This window comes from Saccopteryx leptura, chromosome 1 (genome assembly GCF_036850995.1).
Source record: "Saccopteryx leptura isolate mSacLep1 chromosome 1, mSacLep1_pri_phased_curated, whole genome shotgun sequence".
Lineage (NCBI taxonomy): Eukaryota > Metazoa > Chordata > Mammalia > Chiroptera > Emballonuridae > Saccopteryx > Saccopteryx leptura.
The window spans coordinates 354,936,679-354,955,613 of NC_089503.1; the positions used below are offsets into that span (position 1 = coordinate 354,936,679).

Sequence of the window (18,935 nt, forward strand, 5' to 3'; positions counted from 1 at the left end):
TTTGTTAAGGTTTGTTTTTATGGGGTAAGGGTAGAAACATGAGATCTGTTAGGAAGCTATTTCAGTAACCTAGACGAGATATGATGGTAGCGGTAGTGATTTATTTCTGCCTATTATTTGGTGAGAGAGCCAGAAGGATTTTCTGTTAGGTCTAAGGAAAAGAGGAATTGGAATGTACCTGGAGTTAGCCAAACTACAAAGTCTGAAGAACACTTCTATCACCTTTGATAAACAACTGCAATTTATTTTTAATAACTGCAATTTTGAGGGGTTCATAAAACGACTCTCAGGTTTGATAGTTTTCTAGAAGGACTCACAGAACTCACTGAAGGCAGTTAAATTCATGGTTACTATTTATTACATGTAAAGAATACAGTCTAAAATCAACTAAAAGAAGAAATGAATAGGGCAGAGTCTTGTGGGGATTCCAGATGTGAAGCTTTCATTGTTCTTAGGACATGCTATCTTTGTGGCATCGACCTAGGACAATATGCACATAGTATTGTCAGCCAGGGAAGCTCACATGAGCACTGGTGCTCAGAATTTTTATTGGGATGCTATTATGCAGGCATATCTGATTTATTAGTTGCCCATATGGTCTCAGCTTCCAGGCCAACTGATGCCACATGTCCCAATATTCCCACCCTAAATCACATGGTTGGTCTTTTCTACCACCTAAAATTAGGTGTGGCCAGCCTGTGCCCTAAACAGGCTTTTGGAACTCAGTCATGTCCTTTTGTTTATGTATTGTCCATAACTACTCTAGAGCTACAAGAGGGGAGCTGAGGCGGAGTCATCAGCTGGTGGGTGCTGAGACAGGGGAGATTATGTGTACTCCTGTATTTCACAATCTGAAATTTGTGAAGAGAACAGCAGTGATGTTTTGGTTATCCAAGATAGTGTTTTCTTCCCATTACCATATGTAAATATTTGAGTGAGGTAAATATTTAGGTTAAGTGGTTGACTAAATTTCTGAAATTTCTTGAAGATGACATATTCCTAATTTTTGTTAAGTGATAAAACAGAAGATAATTTTTATTTATTTTTATTTTTTATTTTTTACAGAGTCAGAGAGAGGGACAGATAGGGACAGACAGACAGGAACGGAGAGAGATGAGAAGCATCAATCATCAGTTTTTCATTGTGACACCTTAGTTGTTCATTGATTGCTTTCTCATATGTGCCTTGACTGTGGGCCTTCAGCAGACCAAGTAACCCTTTGCTCAAGCTAACGACCTTGGGTCCAAGCTGGTGAGCTTTTTGCTCAAACCAGATAGGCAAATCTGGTGACCTCGGGGTCTCGAACCTGGGTCCTCCACATCCCAGTCGAATGCTCTATCTACTGCGCCACCGCCTGGTCAGGCAAAAAGAAGATAACTTAATGACACACATGTGGTTCAGGTTTAACTAATTCAGCTAAGGTTTTTGGAGCACTCAGAGGTGGATTAAAGTCTGTTGAGGCCCCAGTGCAAAAGAAAATATTGGGCCCCTTACATTAGAAAAAAGTATAAAGTTGGGGTTTTGTGGGGCCCTTCAGAAGTTGGGGCCCAGGGTGCGTGCCCAGTGCACCCGCCGTAAATCCGCCTCTGGGAGCACTTGTTTGCTGGGTAATGTGCCAGGTCTTAGGGATAAAGATGGAGAGGGTCATGGTCTCTGGCCTTCATACTCATGGTGGGTAGAGACATAAATAACTGGAGTTGCAGTATTTGTGCTCTAGTAAGTGATAAATACCAGGTGTTGATGGTGGAATAGTAAGTTTTTACCTTTGTAGTAAGAATTCTGCCTTGTAGAATCAAGGAAGATCTAAAAGGAAGTAATATTTGATTTGAAATTTGAAAGAGTGAAAGTTGGCTAGTAGACTAGGTAAGAAAAAAGATGAATAACATGTGTAGTGTAGCAATCTGCTCAGACTGCTGTAAACAACAGATGTCCATGAACAAGGTGCTGGCAAGTTTGGTTTTTGGTGAGGGAGCTCTTTCTGGCTCCTAGACAGCCACCTTCTCACTGTGTCCTCAGATGATCTTTTCTCTGTACTGTCCCTGGGGTAGAAAGAGTGCTCTCTGGGGTCTCTTTCTCTTATATAGGGACACCAGTTTCATCAGACTAAGGTCCTATCCTTATGACCTCATTTAACTTGACCTTCCTAATGACCCTATATCCAAATACCATCATATTGGAGGTTAGGCTTCAGCATGTGAATTCCAGTATTGAGGGGAGAACACACTTGAATTCATAACATGTAACCAAGAGGCTGAAGTTAGCATGGATTGTATGAAGGTGATATAAAAAATATGAATTTAAACATTCTTTGCCTGTCCAGGTGCTGGTACAGTGGATAGAATGTTGGTCTGGGACACTGGGGAACCAGGTTCAAAGTCTCAAGGTTGCCGGCCTGAGCACAGGCTCATCCACCTTGAGTGTGGGATAGTTGGATTGAGTGTGGGATCATAGACATGACCCCATGGTCGCTGGCTTGAGCCCAAGGTCCCTGGCTTGAAAAGGGGGTCACTGGGTTGGCTGAAGCCTTCTAGTCAAGGCACATATGAGAAAGCAATTAGTGAACAATTAAGGTGCCACAACCATGAGTTGATGCTTCTCATCTCTCACTTCTTGTATGTCTTTCTGTCTCTCTAAAAAAAATAAAAATAAAACCTTTCTTTACTTCAGTACAATTTTTAATAATAAGTATGCTGTGATATTTAAAAAGTGTTTGTGAGCCCTGGCCAGTGGCTCAGTGGGTAGAGTGTTGGCTCAGTGTATGGACATCCAGGTTTGACTCCGGTCAAGGCACACAGGAGAAGCATCCATCTGCTTTCCTCCCCTCCCCTTCTCTCTGTCTTCTCCTCCTGCAGCCAGTGGCTCAATTGGTTTGACGTAGCCCTGGGTGCTGAGGATAGCTGTTGGTCTGAGCACATCAGCCTCGGGTGCTAGAAATAAATTTGTACTTGAACATCAGCTCCAGATGGGGTTGCCGGGTATATCCCAGTCCAGGCATAGCAGGAGTCTGCCTCACTATCTCCCCTCATCTCACCTCAAAAAAAAAAAAGCTATCTGTGTAGGCAAGTGACAGGCCATGACATTAGTTCAGTAGACAAATGTTGGGCTGATATAAAGTGTTTAAGAAATCTTGAGTTTTATTTTGCTGAGCATTTGAAGAACAATGAAGATGTATATTGTGTGTGTGAATGCATGAAAGTAAATATATATGAATTTAAGAGTTTCAGCACTATGAAAAGTGTGGAATAAAGGGACATTTGGGATTTGGGTTGGAGAAATGAAATATAAGTGGTAGAAAGGAGGACATTACCTAGCCGTTTAGGTAAGCATTGTAACAGTTCAGGTGAGAGGTGAGGGTCTGAACTAGAGTAGTTGCAAAGAGCAGGAAGAAAGAAACCAATAAGCTATTTGGAATGTAATTATGATTTGGTGATCGAGTGTAGGAGGTAAAAATCCTATTTTCAATTCTGCTGAATTATTTACTTTCACGTCTGCTGAAATTCATTTAGCATTTCCTTTGTCTCTTCCTGAAGGGATAATCTGCGTCAAGATTATTCAGGTTTGCTCTCCCTTTTGGCAGCATGCCCACATCTTTCCCTTCCTCCTCCTCTTCCACTTCCCCCTTTTCTTTCCCCACAGGCCTGCATCTCCTAAACTCTGAGGGTCCCATGAGACTTGCAGTCAGGGGAGCAGCGGCAGCGGCTCTGCTGTGTCCGAGGCCCCCTTTTCTCTGACTTCCCCGTGAGTCAGAGCAGCCCCACCTAGGCGCATTTCTTCTCTGGAACATTTCTAGAGAGTCATAGCAAAGCAGCCCTGCCTCCTCTCCATCCTGTTGCTTCTTCTACCCTAAGCCATTCCTAGTTTCACTGTCCCCAGGTTTAATAACCATACTCTCAAAATCAGAAAAAGATTATTCAGTAAGTCTATTGGGTGTAAAATATTTTTACTAAGTTTCAGTTTTTTTACTATTTTCAAGAGTGTAAGAGAAATTTATAATCTTACAAGGCTCAATTCTTATCTTGATTGAACATTGTGTGTCTTTGAAAGCTGAGGTTTTCTGTATTCATTTTTTCAAGAGGGACTGAGATTTAGAAAATATCTATACCTTTCTGCCACACAAATCTTATTAGAGTAAGAATTCTTAACCATTAATGTATTGTTGAACTCATTCAGTGTTTCCTCTTTACAAAAGAGATGGATCTTACTGCTTTGCTTATAATTAAAATTAGATTAGAAAGAAGGTAGTATTAGAGTTCCTTATAATCCTCTTTGATTGTCCACATTTACAATATTCTCAGCCCTTTATATTAATCTCTTGATTGTCTTCTTGTTTCTGAGCTAGATAATAAAGTGACTACCATTTTTCCTCCCTCCCTCCCTCCCTTCCTCCCTCCCTCCCTCCTTCCCTCCCTCCTTCTGTGTGTGTGTGTGTGTGTGTGTGTGTGTGTGTGTGTGTGTAGCAGAGACAGAGTCAGAGAGAGGGACTAATAGGGAGAGAGATGAAAAACATTCTTCATTGCAGTTCCTTGGTTGTTCGTTGATTGATTTCTCATATATGCCTTGACCAGGGGGCTACAGCAGACCAAGTGACCCCTTGCTCGAGCCAGCGACCTTGGGTCCAAGCTGGTGAACCTTGCTCAAACCAGATGAGCCTGTGCTCAAGCTGGCGACCTCGGGGTCTCGAGCCTAGGTCCTCCACATCCCAGACCACACTCTATCCACTGTGCCACCGCCTGGTCAGGCCTCCCTCCCTCCTTTTTTTCCTTCTTCCTTCCCCCAGTCTAAGCTCCTAGACAGTCCTAGGAAACTAGCTCTCTTTTATTACCATGATCCCCTTTCAGTTGTAGATTGAAAAATAAATAGAAACTACTTCCATTATGTGTATTGGGTAGAATCTTAGAAGATATAGAAAAATACTACGAAGAAAGGAAAAGTCATCCATAATCCCAGAATGAGGTATTTACTATTTATTCTGGTATATTTCCCTTCTTTTCTTTTTCTGTGCATATAAATATATTGAAATTATTACATATATTTATATTCTGTTCTCCTGATTTAACAGAGATTCTTAACCTTTTTATACCACGGAACTTTTTGGCCATATTTAGTCTCTGGGTGTTTTTCAAAATATTTTTAAAAGTAGAAAATAAATAGGATTAGGCCTTGGCCCGTTGACTCAGTGGTAGAGCATCGGCCCAGTGTGTGGATGTCCCAGGTTCAATTCCCAGTCAGGGCACACAGGAGAAGCACCTATCTGCTTCTCCACCCCACCCCCTCTCGTTTCTCTCTCTCTCACTCTCTTTTTCTCTTCTCCTCCCCTCCTGCAGCCATAGCTCAAATGGAGTGACTTTGCCCTGGGTGCTGAGAATGGCTCCATGGCCTCACCCTCAGGCACTAAAAAAATCGCTCTGGTTGCAACGTAGCAAGGGCCCTAGATAGGCAGAGCATCGCCCCCTAGTGGGCTTTCCGGGTGGATCCCAGTCGGGGCACATGTGGGAGTCTGTCTCTGCCTCCCCTCCTCTCACTTAAAAAAAAAGATTAAGGAAACTATACTGAATTCAGTAATAAAACTATTAAAACAAGTTTTTGATATAGGTAAGAACTTTCTCACACCACTGTACGTGGTGCAGATTTGACTTGTTAATTCTTTTGGGGGAAAAGTTGATCTTTGTTTAAAAAGGTTACTAAAATTTTAGTTTCAGAACAATTTATTTGACCTTTTATTTTTAAAACTGTTAAACAGAGCTATTTTCTCCTTTGTAGTGCTTTTGTTCCATTGAATGTTCCAAATAATAAAAATTCTACAGAGTGGGAAAGAGTGAAGTTCTTGTTTGAAGAACTTGGAAGTAGTCGTAAGTATTTTTTTTTTTAAATCCATTACATTCATATTTCATGACCCTTAGGACTTTTTAAGTAGCCTGGTTCTTTACTGTTAAGAATTTTTTAAACTTGTGGTTAAAAGTATGCTAGAAATATTAGGTTTGTGTTTTTAGACTGACTTTTAGTCATATACCTATTAGGCAACTAGTTGTTAACTTCATAAAATTACTTTGGTCAAGAGAAAACAATCTTTATAGTAGTTTAGCATTGAAGGTAAAATTAGATATTGTAGAAAAAGATGGTAAAGAAACATGCTAGATATATTGGTTTTTAAAAAATTTTAACTAGTGAAAGAACCCTATATTGGTTTGATCATGATTAACTAATCTTTTATAAATTGAAGACCATAAATTACAGACATTTTATGTGAATTAAATAATACTTTATTATCAGGTTATCTCACAAAAACATTTTGGAATTGCTTTTCTAGAAGTTTTCTTTAACTTAGTCAACATGACTGAGATTTTTAGAGAAAGGCAAAATAGGCTCAGGAGTTTAGATTAAGAAAATTATTTACTCATTGAAAAATACAGTTGGCATTTGAAACTGATATCAAATAAAAATGTGTACTTATTACTCAGAATTTTATGTGTACTTGAGCATAATAACAATTTCAAAGAAAGTAGAATATTTATTTTATAAACATGCTGAGATTTTTATTGCTATTGTATTCTAGCATACAGTGTATAGGACTGTACATCTTTTGGTTAGCAGTTCTTTCTCTTTATCCAGATACAGTATTAAACCATGATTCAATTAAGTATTGGAATCTTTGCTGTATAACTTCTTAATTTTCTTACTTTCCACTTAAGATTTCATCTTGTAAATTGTGGTCCATTAATATCTTGCTGATACCAGCAAGAATAAGGATAGCAGGCCTGGCATCTACTAATACTGAATTGTCAGGATTTATCACCTGATCCTGAGAAATAAATTGCTTCTTTTCTTGCAGTTAACTCTTTCTGGTCTATTGAATAACTACTCTTCTGCCCTAAACATTTTTTTATAAGTTATGCTAGCTTTTGATTAACTTGAATCACTGATTATATTAGGTAACATTATTATAATTTTTGTAATAGCATTCTCTTTAGTCTTAATATTATATATTTTTTTAAATCTCAAATCTTAAGACCATCTCTTAAAGTACATTTTGTTTACCACTATTAGTAATATTAACTTTATGGATTGGCTTAAATATGTTAACATGATCCTCCATTTATCAATTCTAAGATGCATGTTTTTTCACATTTTTATGCCTTTGATTTGGTGATACATTTTTAAATGATACTACCTTAAAACTGCTATCAGCCAAATGCCAGACCTTTCCTAGCCATATGAACACCTTCTGTTGATACTCCTAGCAAGGTCAAGAAAGGAACAGCATCAGTATTTTTTAACTTGATAAAATGTAGTGTTTATAGTTTTAAAAAATTGAGGTTTAAAAATATGCCTTGCATGATTTGTGAAGTTGTTAATTTGCTCCTTTTACATGTTATAGGAAAGCTGAGATGTGGTTTTAAGAAGGTAGATTATTCTAATTTTATTATATATGAAAAACTTAATAATATTGCTTCATTAAGTTAATCAAAATTACATTTAATTCTACAGGGCCTGCATTTAGATTATATAAATATTCAAAAAATTAGTATTACTTCCATTTAAGAATATACAAATTTGCATTATATTGTACTGCATAATCTATTAATATTTATTTGAAAGTGTCATACCTGCTCCTCAGTCACTGGCTTTTGTTTAAGTAATTTCTGAAATCTAGCTTGTTAACATAGTTTTCTGTTCTGCTTTGTTTGTTTGCTCTTTCTCTTTCTTTCTGCCAGGTGGGCACATAGCTCCTTTTAACTTAGAGTGAAACAAAGTCTTTAAGATTTTAGTTTTAGACTATATATTAAAAATGTATTTGAAAATTAAGAATAAAAAAACTAGGAGTATCAAGAGTGAAGAGAAGGAAGAGTGAAGGTCAGTGGCTTTCCTATGTGATAGTATTTCTTAAGGTCTGCCATTGGGAAAGACTAGAACATTTTTTTTGCTACCTTTTGAACATCTAATATTTTGCTGATTTTGTTTTAGTCTCAAAAATTAGTAATCTTCTTCTTAAATTTTAAGAGGTGAAGGAAAAAAAAGCACTTCTTCTAAAAAGATCTTTTACAAATCATTGTATACAGAGCCCTTTAAGAACACTTTTCTCTGCTTCAAGTTAGCACTTCAAGGATAAGGGAACACATCCTGGGTTTATTATTGCAGGATGTATCACAAATCTACCTTTTTATATTTTTATATTGATTTGTTGAATATAAACATTTGAGTAGGCTATCTCTGCTTTTGTAACAGCGTCTTTCTTCCTTTGCAGATGGTTTAGCTGCCTTATCATTTTCCATTAGTACTCTGACCTTGATTGGAATGTTGGCAGCAATAACTTATACAGTAAGTATTATGTATTATGGTGATAATAGAGTTAAAATGAGGGAAACAGTTATTTTAATCTTAGTCATATACAGGGTGGAGCAAAAGTAGGTTTATAGTTGTAAGTACATGAAACATAGGGCTTACTCTTGTATTGTTATTTATTAATTAGTGTATTTCCCATATGAACAACTGTTAGCCTACTTTTGCTCTGTCCTTTATGGAGTTTAATTTCTGTTTTCATTAATATTTTAGTACTTTCTTCTTAATTTTTCTTAAGTTTACTTAAGAGAGGGGTTAACTACTTAGGCACAATCATTTTATCTGTATTTGTGAAGTTTAATATTCAGAAACAAATGTAACATGAACCTTGAAGTTTATATACCATGCAATAATAGATTTAGTGATTTATAAACATATTAGAACTCTGAACCATAGATCAGTACCTGTTACTGATTCTGTAAACTTATTCTACTTGGGAGGGGGGTATTTTACATACCTTGATAAATTTCTAGTATGTAGATCCAATCTTATACTCTCAGGGACTTTGATTTTTTTTTCAGTCTTTCTAAAAATGGTAAAGTAAGAATTATAATAGCCTGACAAACTTGCATACAGACTGCTTTTGAGTTTTTTGCTCAAATTATAGAGGAAAAGCCAGTAATGAAAGCTTCTTTACCTATCTCCCGAAAGAGAGTTGTGCAGAAAGCTTTAAATTATCTGGAGCCTTTTCAGATTAATGGAGTTTATGTTTGAAACATTCTTGATTCTTGCAAAGGTGGAAAAGACTGATTATAAGGAAACCACTTTTTAAAAGTATTTTTAAATGTTTTTCTTTAAATGTAAAAGAAATGTTCTATTAGTGTAATAGAATCTAGTTATTTTTATATAATCATTTAAGTGTCATAATGTATAATGGAGTCTAAAATACATGCATTTTAATATATTCCTGGTACTTATTTGGGTACTCTGTTTGTTGTATTATTACCAATTTTGTTTTTTTCATGTATTGCTATACAAAGAATTTGCCATTTGGTATCAGTGAATAATTATCTTCCAGTGTCACAGAACATATGTACAGCATATGAGTTATTTGTCTTTTAAGACATAATAACCAGTTAATAACAAATTAGGAGTTAGACCTGGACTGTAACTGCTGTTTTGTGACAATTTGTTATGCTCATCTTGGTTTTGTCTTTTAACCTTCCAGGTCAGTGACTTCCCAGTTAAATGGGAATAAAAAAGGCCTTTTAGAATTTTTGAAGGTCAGATGATACAGTTTATAAAAATGCTTTGAAAACTAGGAGGGAAATTAATATATAGCATTCAATAAAAGATTAGTCAGGAGAAAAAAATAGAAAAGAGTTAACCAAATGGAAGGTCAACATCAAGAATTCTGAAGGGTCTGAGGTTTAACCCCGCTTGCATCCTGCTGCAGTTTCATGGGGGCTGGCCAAAGATGCAGGAGACAAAGAACATAGAAACATTTATATTTTTTTGTATTTCAACTTTAATCAAAGTATCTCCGTAACTGTCTAATTCTGCAAGTGCTGGCTTTGTAGCCATCCCTCCTTCTGTGATGCTGTCACTGGGGTCAGAAATGACTTCAGTGGCGCCAGCAGAGAGAGGCAGGTTTAGGGAGCCAGTGGCCACTCCACTGAGGGACACAGCCACACTGTGCTGAGCCTTGGGTCCACTAAACAGTGGTGACAGCAAGTCCTCTCTCTGACTTCCATGTGCAGCCATTCCAGGGCCCTTGGTCATGAGGGGAGGAACAGGGAAGTCCCATGGTTCAAGGGACACCTGGCCTGTGCATCTTGTGTCGCAGACCATTGGCAGTCAGCTTTGGATCCCATTCCTGTTGACAGAATCTCCACAGGTGTTCTGCCCCAGGTTGGACTCCGAGAGAGAGGCCTTTCTATTACTGTTAGCAGCGGCAGGAGCCATAGGATAAGTATGTTCTGTGCTGGTTCTCTGAGTTCCAGTTCCCATGGGGCAAAATGAAGAGCACCAGGTGAGACTTTTTAGGGAAGCTGGACCTTTTTAAGGGACAGGAAACATGCCTACTCTTTGCTCCAGAGGATGATGCTATCTTTGTCTTCCAAGGCTATTTGCTGTAAAATACATCCTTGAGTGGATAGTACAGAAAAAAAAAAGGGCAATTAGTGCCTGGTTTACAAGAGGTGACGAAGTGAGAGACCCATAGAGAATTGGCTCCCTGTGGTCAGTAGTAGATGCTAGGAAGAAAAATAAGGCAGTGAAAGGGGACAGGCGGTAGTGGAGCCAATTCCACTGTAGTTAAGAGTGGCTTCTCTAACATTTGAACCGAGAGCTGAGTAAAATGAATGAGCCAGCCATGAGGGAAAAGGAAGTGTGAAACCCCGAGGGAAGCACAGGTATGCTGTATTCGGATAAGAGCAAGGAGGGAGAGCCAGTGTGCTGGAGCTCACTTAACAAGGAGTGACCAAAATGTAGATGAGAACTAGCCAGCGGCGATGTTATGTAGAGCCTTGCAGACCATGGTTAGGATTTTTAATTTAATTTAATTTAGTTTAATTTAATTCTTTTCAAAGTGACAAGAGGGTAGATAGACAGACTCCTACATATGTCCTGACCAGGATCCACCTGGAAGCCCCCATCTGGGGCTGATGCTTTGCTATCTTGGACCATGCTTGTAACTGAGCTATTTTTAGCACCTGAGGAAGAGGCTCCATGGAGCCATCCTCAGTGCCCAGGGCGATGTATGCCAAACCAATTGTGCCATGGCTGTGGGAAAGAAAGAGAGAGAGAGAAAGGAGAGGAGGAGGGGTGGTAAAGCCGATTGCTTCTCCTGTGTGCCCTGACCAGGAATCAAACCCTGGACATCCACAGGCCAGGCCAACACTCTACTACTGAGCCAACTGGCCAGGGCCCTTGAATTTTTTTTTTGATTGAAATTAGAAAACATTGGAAGGTTTTTAATGGGAAAGAAGTAGGCTCTAACTGACATTTTAATAGTATTACTCTGGTGGCTCTAAATAAATAAGTTGTTGGGTTTAGTGGGATTGGGAAAAATGTGAAATTATTAAACATCTTTAAAACATCTTGTAGGAATGACATTATTATAAAGATTATATTTCAATAAAAATTTATAAAAAAAGATGTATATTTCATTGTAATATCATATTTTATATTCAAATTGACACTTTGCAAATGATTATTTACGCAATTAAACCAAAGAATCATACTGACTTAGTTAAGATATCCCTAGAAGAGCTTTACTTTTCTAGAATGCAGAGGACTGAGCTGAAGGACGTTGATAAAACAATCAGGGGACTTTTGGATGGGCCTCAGGTTGGGAACCAGAAAAGATACGCTGAATAGGAAGGGAGGTGCCACGTAAGGCCTAGGATAAAGGGGGAGCGTCCATTGTAACAGTGTATTGAGATCAAACTATCTAGGAGTTATATATTTAATAAGGAATAAAGTTATCCTTGGTGGAGAGGCCTAAATGTGGATCCCTCTTAAGTCCATGGCCCTTTGAACTACACCTAAATTTACTCATCACTAAAGTGAGAATAATATTTAATATAACTGTGAAGATTAATTAAAAAATTCCCCAGTTCTTGGAATCTATTGGCCACTCAGTAGTCACTAGTAGCTCAAATTGTTGAATATTCACTTTTTATATGGTTCAAAGTATAGTTCCCACCTCTTTCCTCTTGCAGGTGAAGTAAACCAGGTGCTAATAGCAATTGTGTCCTTATCAGTGAAACTGTATATTATGAAGAGATAAATAAGTCAAGGAGGCATTCACAGTTGATGGTGGTTACTTGGATATGTTTAGATAGACAGATAAACATTATTTAACACTACAAGATATGCTCAAAATTTAGTGAAAGAATATTTTGTTTCCAAACCACAGTTTGACCAGTTTTATTACATAGTAAAACTGTATAAAGAGAGGGAGAAGGGTAGGCTAAAGGAGACTGTTTAAAAGGGACAGCATGGTGGGTATAGCTGAGCACTCACTAGTCGTGAGTATCTTGACGTAAAATCTATTACCTTAGCCCTAGCTTCTGCTGCTTCTCCATTTTCTCTAAAAATGGGCCAGTAATACACAAACGTTATGTAAACTAGTTGAAAATAAACTGTTTATAGATAAGTAGTTTTATTATAGAAAAGTGGTTAATATTACTAATTATCAATTATCTCCTACTTGGTTATATAAAATCTTGAGAATTGAGCTTTCTATGGTGGAACATACTCACAGGAAGTAGGAGAGGTTTCATTTTAATTAAGGTATCCAAAGTGGGAGGTTAGTACTTAGTGTACTTTGATCCTGAGTACAAAGAATTAATTATTAAAGGTTAAATCATGTCTTACAGAATCTGTTATTGTTAGTATTGAAATTAGAGATGTCTTTGTAATGTATGTCAGATGAGTGTGAATGTCTTAGATACACATTATTCTTTAGTTTATAAACTAGTTGATTATTTAAATTTTACTAAGATTAAATTCACTATACCACATCTTAAGAAATAGCCAGATAATTGGGTTCTCAGCTTTTGGAGAAGACGGTGTCAAACATATTAGACCTCCTATTGTTTTCAGCTTAAATTGAAAGAGAATCTTCTTTTTAAATTAAAAAAAAAAGAAAAAGACAGATATCTCTTAGCATAAATATTTATATAGATACTTTAATTTTTTTGTTTCCATCAAGTGGGGAAATGTTGAATAATGATATTTTCATTTAAAAATGTAGTATTTGACCCCTGACTTGTGGTGGTACATTGGATAACCTCAACCTGGAACACTGAGGTCGCCGGTTCAAAACCCTGGGCTTGCCAGGTTAAGGCACATATGGGAGTTGATGCTTCCTGCTCCTCCCCTCTTGTGTCTCCCTTCTCTCTCTTTCTCCTCTCTCAAATGAATAAATAAAATCTTTTAAAAAAATGTAGTATGTGGTCGAGTGAAGTGCCTATAGAAACGGTGACTACTGAACTTTTTATTATATACACTTATCAGTTAAATATTGAATGTTTTCTAGGATGTTTATGAATTTTATTTGTGTGTAATGTATATATGTTAATCTATATGTATTTTATATAAAATATAAAGTAATGGATTAAAGAAAATTAAAGTAACAAATTAAGGATTATTAAATAGAAATAAATAGAGCAGTGGTTCTCAATAATCTTTGAAGACAGAAATTCCTTTTAAAAATCAAATTCTCATCCTTCTAGGTGGTAATGTGTTTCATTGAATCTATGATACTGATTGTAAGATGCACTTGTATTTTATGAACCACTGCAAGGAAAAGGTCCCTGTCCATGCTTTCTTATTATTTATTTATAATTTTTGTTTTACAAATAATGAGAGGTTTTAAAAACTTTAAAAAAATCATATATACTATGAAAATACTTTTCAAAAGTCATATCATTCTTCTGCATATAAAACAGGGATAATGTAAGTGAAATACATTTGAAATATATTCCTAAAACTTGACAGTCCTAAACTTTGGACTGTGAATCTTCTGAATCACTTTTTTGAGTTCAGCCCATGATTGTCTTTATGCTATCAAGAGAATTGATGATACAACTGAGAGCTTCATTCTTGTCTCTGGGATTCTCTTTGAATCTGCTAACATACTCATTGTGTAAGCTTTTTTTATTGTTGTTTTGCATGATGGTACTTATTTTGCCGTATGAAAGGCTATGTTTTTGCATTTACCTAATAAGTAGCAAAATGACTTCTATTTTGAGTATCTTCCTTTCTTAAACTCATAAAATACTGATTGTTGCTTTGCAAGAAAATAGAGAATTATGCTCATCGTTCTAGGGAATATTTGCTTCATTACATGTCTCTTTGTTCATTTCTCCTTACACATTAACTTTTTGTGTCAATGTCAAATTGTAATATCTTGGAAGACATTTTAAGTGGCAGTAGTTATACCAAGAGGGCATGTAATTCAACCCAACTAATGACTATATTGTAATCAGCTATGACCAAATTTGTGAATGTGCAGGTAGTGACAACTATGTCATGACTTTTGCCTAGCCATTGGTTATTAGATGCATCTAGATTTCACTGATGTTAAATGTGAGAGAATATGTGTGCCTTAGAATCAGTGACTGTTTGGAAGGGAAATCTTATTGAGTACATGTTAAATGAATTGTTTCATAAGTAATATTAGCATATGTGTACTTGAAGAATAGTTGTTACAAATATGGGAAGGTGCTTCAGTTAGAAAACTGTTTAGTCTTGACTGCAGTAATCCAAGGTTCACAGGTTGGAAACTCATCTTAGAGGAGAGATATGTAGGGAAAATATGCTGTTCTGAACTAGATAGTGTAAGAAGGTATTACAAATGTTTGTAGTTTGTGTATATTCTTTTAAAATATTTTACGTTTTAAAATATAGATGGTGATTTTTTTTGAAAGTTGAAACAAATAAAATTGGAGGCAATTGAGAATGACCTAAACGCATTTTAAGTAATATAGTCTTTTTAGCCTTGTTGATTTTCTAGTAATTCACTAGAGGGCAGTAGTAAGCAATAAAAGTTTTGTTTCTCATTCTTTTTTCAAAGAAATCTGAGGTTAAATGTAAAAGATTGGTGTTTCAAGCTTGTGAAGGTATATTGATGAATATTTTGTATACTGTTACGTCAATCTTATTATAATCTAAGTAATATAGTTAAATTTTAAGCATGCTTCCTAAAACAAGCTAAAAGCTAGGTGACCAAAACAATGACTACTTTCTTTTACTTGCTCTCTTCAGGAGAATCTTAAAGGATATTAATTGGAGGAATGGCATAATTTAACTTTGGTGTTAGGGAGCACTCACTTGGGAAACAGTGTAGAAGATGAATTTGTAGAAAGGGAGACCAAGAAAGCAGTGTACAGAATTTAGATAACCTCGCATTTGATAGTGGACTCTGAATAAGGGCCACTTTGTTTCTCAGACATAGGAAACAAAAAGTAAAGAAAGAAAGAAATGGGACTACATCAAGCTAAAGAGCTTTTGCACAGTGAAGGAAACTATTAACAGAACAAAAAGACAAGCTATTGAATGGAGAAGATGTTTGCATGTAATGATACATCTAATAAGGGGTTACTATCCAAGCTATGTAAGGAACTTGTACTGTTTAACACCAAAAACAAAACAAAACACCACCCAAACAATCCAATTAAAAAATGGTAGAAGACTTGAACAGACATTTCTCCAAAGAGGATGTAAAGATGGCCAATAGACATGAAAAAAATGCTCAACATCACTAATCATCAGGGAAAAGCAAATAAAAACTACAATGATGTATCACCTCACATCTATTGGAATGGCTATCATCAAAAAAATAAGTATTGGAGAGGATATGGAGAAAAGGGTATACTGTGGAAAACAGTATAGAGAGTCCTCAAAAAATTAAAAATAGAACTACCATTTGACCCAACAAACCCAATTTTTGGTATCGATCCAAGGAATTTCAAAAAACGAATGTGAAAAGACATACGCACCCCTGCATTAATTGTAGTAGTATTTACAGTGGCCAAGTTATGGAAGTAACCTAAGTTCAAGTTATGGTACATATATAGAATAGAATATTACTCAGCCACGAAAAAGAATGAAATACTGCCATTTGAGACCACATGGATGAAAGTATTATGCTAAGTGAAAAGAAAGATACCATATGATTTCACTTGTATGTGGAAATTAGAACACAATATAGTAGAACAAACAAAACAGAAACAAATTCATACATACAGAGAACGTTTTGATGGTTGCCAGATGGGACAGATGAAAAAAGTAGAAGGGATTAAGATGTATAAATTGTCAGTTATAAAAACAGTCACGGGAATGTAAGATACAGCATAGGGAATATAATTAATAATGTAATAACTGGTGTAAGATGGGTACTAGCTTATTGAGGTGATCACTTTGTAAGTGTAATGTCTAATCATGTTGTAGATCTAAACTAGTGTAATATTGCATATACTATATTAGTCAACTATAGAAAATTTTTAAATATTAAAAAATGTGAGAGGTTTAAGAAAGGGCACATTGTGAATATTGACTAGAGCAATAGATTTCTTGGGAAATAGTTTTGAATACTCAGGTTGGTGTATTTAGGGACCTAAATCCACTTTACACAGAATAAGAAGCAAGAGGGTAAAATAAGCCTAGTTTGGAGGTGGTTGACAGGACAGGGAAATATACTTGGGCAGAAACTGGGTTTACCAAAGTATTTTTCCCTGGCATTTGGTTGTAAATTAGCAACATCGTACAGGCCTTGCATTCAAGTGATTCAGAGAATTAAGATGTCATTATGCAACACCACATATATATCAGTGTTAGGTCAGCTGAAGGAGGGATGCACAGGCCTGTTGAGTTTTATAAGATGTTTATTTATACATCTGTGAAACAGACGGGCTGAGACCCTAGTGGCATCAGCAGAGAGCTGCAGGCAGGGGCCATCTGATAGGGGTTGCTACAGGCATTTACCGGCATGGGATTGGGTGCACCTGCACATGCTCAGATTAGCATATCGGGGTTTGTGGCCTTGGTCACAGACTGTCTCCCTTTTTCAACCCTCAGGTCCCTCTGAAGGCCTTGTTCCAAGGACATTTCCCAATACCTTCCCAGGGTCGGGGGAGTTGCTTAAGGGGAGGAGGAGGTTCGGTGAGGGAGATGCTTAATGAAGAGGTTGCCCTGCCTAATGGGAAGTTAGGTGAGGGGAATTTGAGTTTTAAAGGGACCTTGAATTTATCGGAGCTCTGGACCCAAACCTAACAATCAGACTCTTTAAAAAGTGTTGTTACCTTTTTAAAATGTAATGTTTAAAAGATGTAGAGCTACTAGGAAAACCAAATAGGTCAAAGTGATAATAAGGATAGGAAAGTCCTATAAGGAAAGGTTAGAGGAGGTGTGGAATAGTTTGGCTCCCAGAGGCTTTTTTCTTTACATTTTTATATTTTGAGGATAAAAAGTTTAATATTAAAAATATAAAATTTAAGCCTTCTTTTATATAAATATTATGTACATTATATGTATTATAAATTATATACACTATATATATATATCATATAAGCAAGAGACAGACAGAGGAAGGGAGAGAGATGAGAAGCATCAGTTCTTTGTTTTGGCACCTTAGTTGTTCATTGATTGCTTTCCTTTTTTTTTTTTCTTTTCCAAGTGAGAGGAGGGGAGATAGACTCCCACATGCACCCTGACCAGGATCCACCTGGCAACCTCCTCTGGGGCCAATGTTCTACCCATCTGGGGCCATGCTCACAGCCGAGCTATTTTTAGCTACTGAGGCGAAGGCTCCCTGGAGCCATCCTCAACTTGTGGGGCCAATATGCTCAAATCAATCAAGCCATGGCTGCTGGAGGAGAAGAGAGAGGGAGAGAGAATAAAAAAAGAGAGAGAACAGGGGTAGAAAAGCAGACGGTCACTTCTCCTGTGTGCTCAGACTGGAATTGAACCTGGGACATCTACACCCCAGTTTGATGCTCTATAACTGAGCCAACTGGCCAGAGCCCAATGATTGCTTTTGCATATGTACCTTGATTGAGGGACTTCAGCTGAGCCAGTGGCCCCTTGCTCAAGCCAGAAACCTTGGCTTTCAAGCCTGTGACCTTTGGGCTCAACCAGATGGGCCTGTGCTCAAGCTGGCAACCTCAGGGTTTCGAACCTGAGTCTGCAGTGTCCTAGACCTACGCTGATTCTCTATCCACTGTGTCCACCTGGTCAGGCTTTCCTTAAATTTGTACAAGGTCATTAGAGTATAAATTTGACAAGAATTGACTTTATTAGAAGAAATTTAATCTGTCCAAACTACAGTTTCTTCTAATACAAAGAAAACCTTTTTCCAACTCTCCTTTTTTTTTTTAATGATAAAAAAATCAGGAAAGCATTAACTTACGTTTTAACAATATTTAAAATGCAAAATTTTAAGTATTTCTTTTTTTTAGCAAATACAAAGATTTACATACTGGGGAATAATTTCAGCTAGTAATCATCTAAATGTAATAAGCTATAGAGTTGATATTATTAGACAGACTTAGTTCATTTCTGGAATTTCCTTGTAGTCATGTTCTTTGTATTCTCCCATAATTAAAAAAATGATGTATTAGTATTTATGCTTTGCTAACACTTGTAGTACAGTGTTCAATCAATGTTTAAAGGAGACTCTGAAGAATATTAATTGAAATTGACACCATGGATATTCAAGGTCATCCTAGGAGATGACAGTCAGGTAGCAGAGGGTATTAGAGAAATCATGCAGGATCACCCAGGATATTTGGGACTTTGGGGTAAAGCCTGAGAAGTATCATTATCACTTCTGCCCACATTCATTGGCTGAACTCAATCATGTCTCTATCTAACAGCAGAGGAGATTGGCTAAAGTAATTTGGCTGTGTGCTTCAGAGAAAACTGAAAAATATTCAAATACATAATGTTGAATCTGCTTCAGAGCCTATTTCTATAACCAGGAGGTGATAGTTGTCAATTTTGCTTTGAAGGGTTTCAGGTAAAAAAAATGATTTGAATAATGGTCACAGGGCAGTCGCCATTAATGTATTAATTGGTACAATAAAAAGTCATCATTTGACACTGGCTAATGTAGAATTGGATAATATAAAATGTTTGTGCTTAGTTCT

At 36.7% G+C, this 18,935-nt stretch overlaps 1 protein-coding gene across 1 annotated transcript in view; it reads left to right on the forward strand.

Moving 5' to 3' along the window:
• Window positions 1-18,935, forward strand: part of LMBRD1 (LMBR1 domain containing 1) — a 125,353-nt gene that overhangs the window by 43,516 nt on the left and 62,902 nt on the right. The window contains exons 6-7 of the mRNA XM_066359100.1: window positions 5,761-5,849; window positions 8,243-8,316. Coding sequence (XP_066215197.1) covers window positions 5,761-5,849; window positions 8,243-8,316 — 163 coding nt within the window. The remainder of the gene's footprint in view (window positions 1-5,760; window positions 5,850-8,242; window positions 8,317-18,935) is intronic.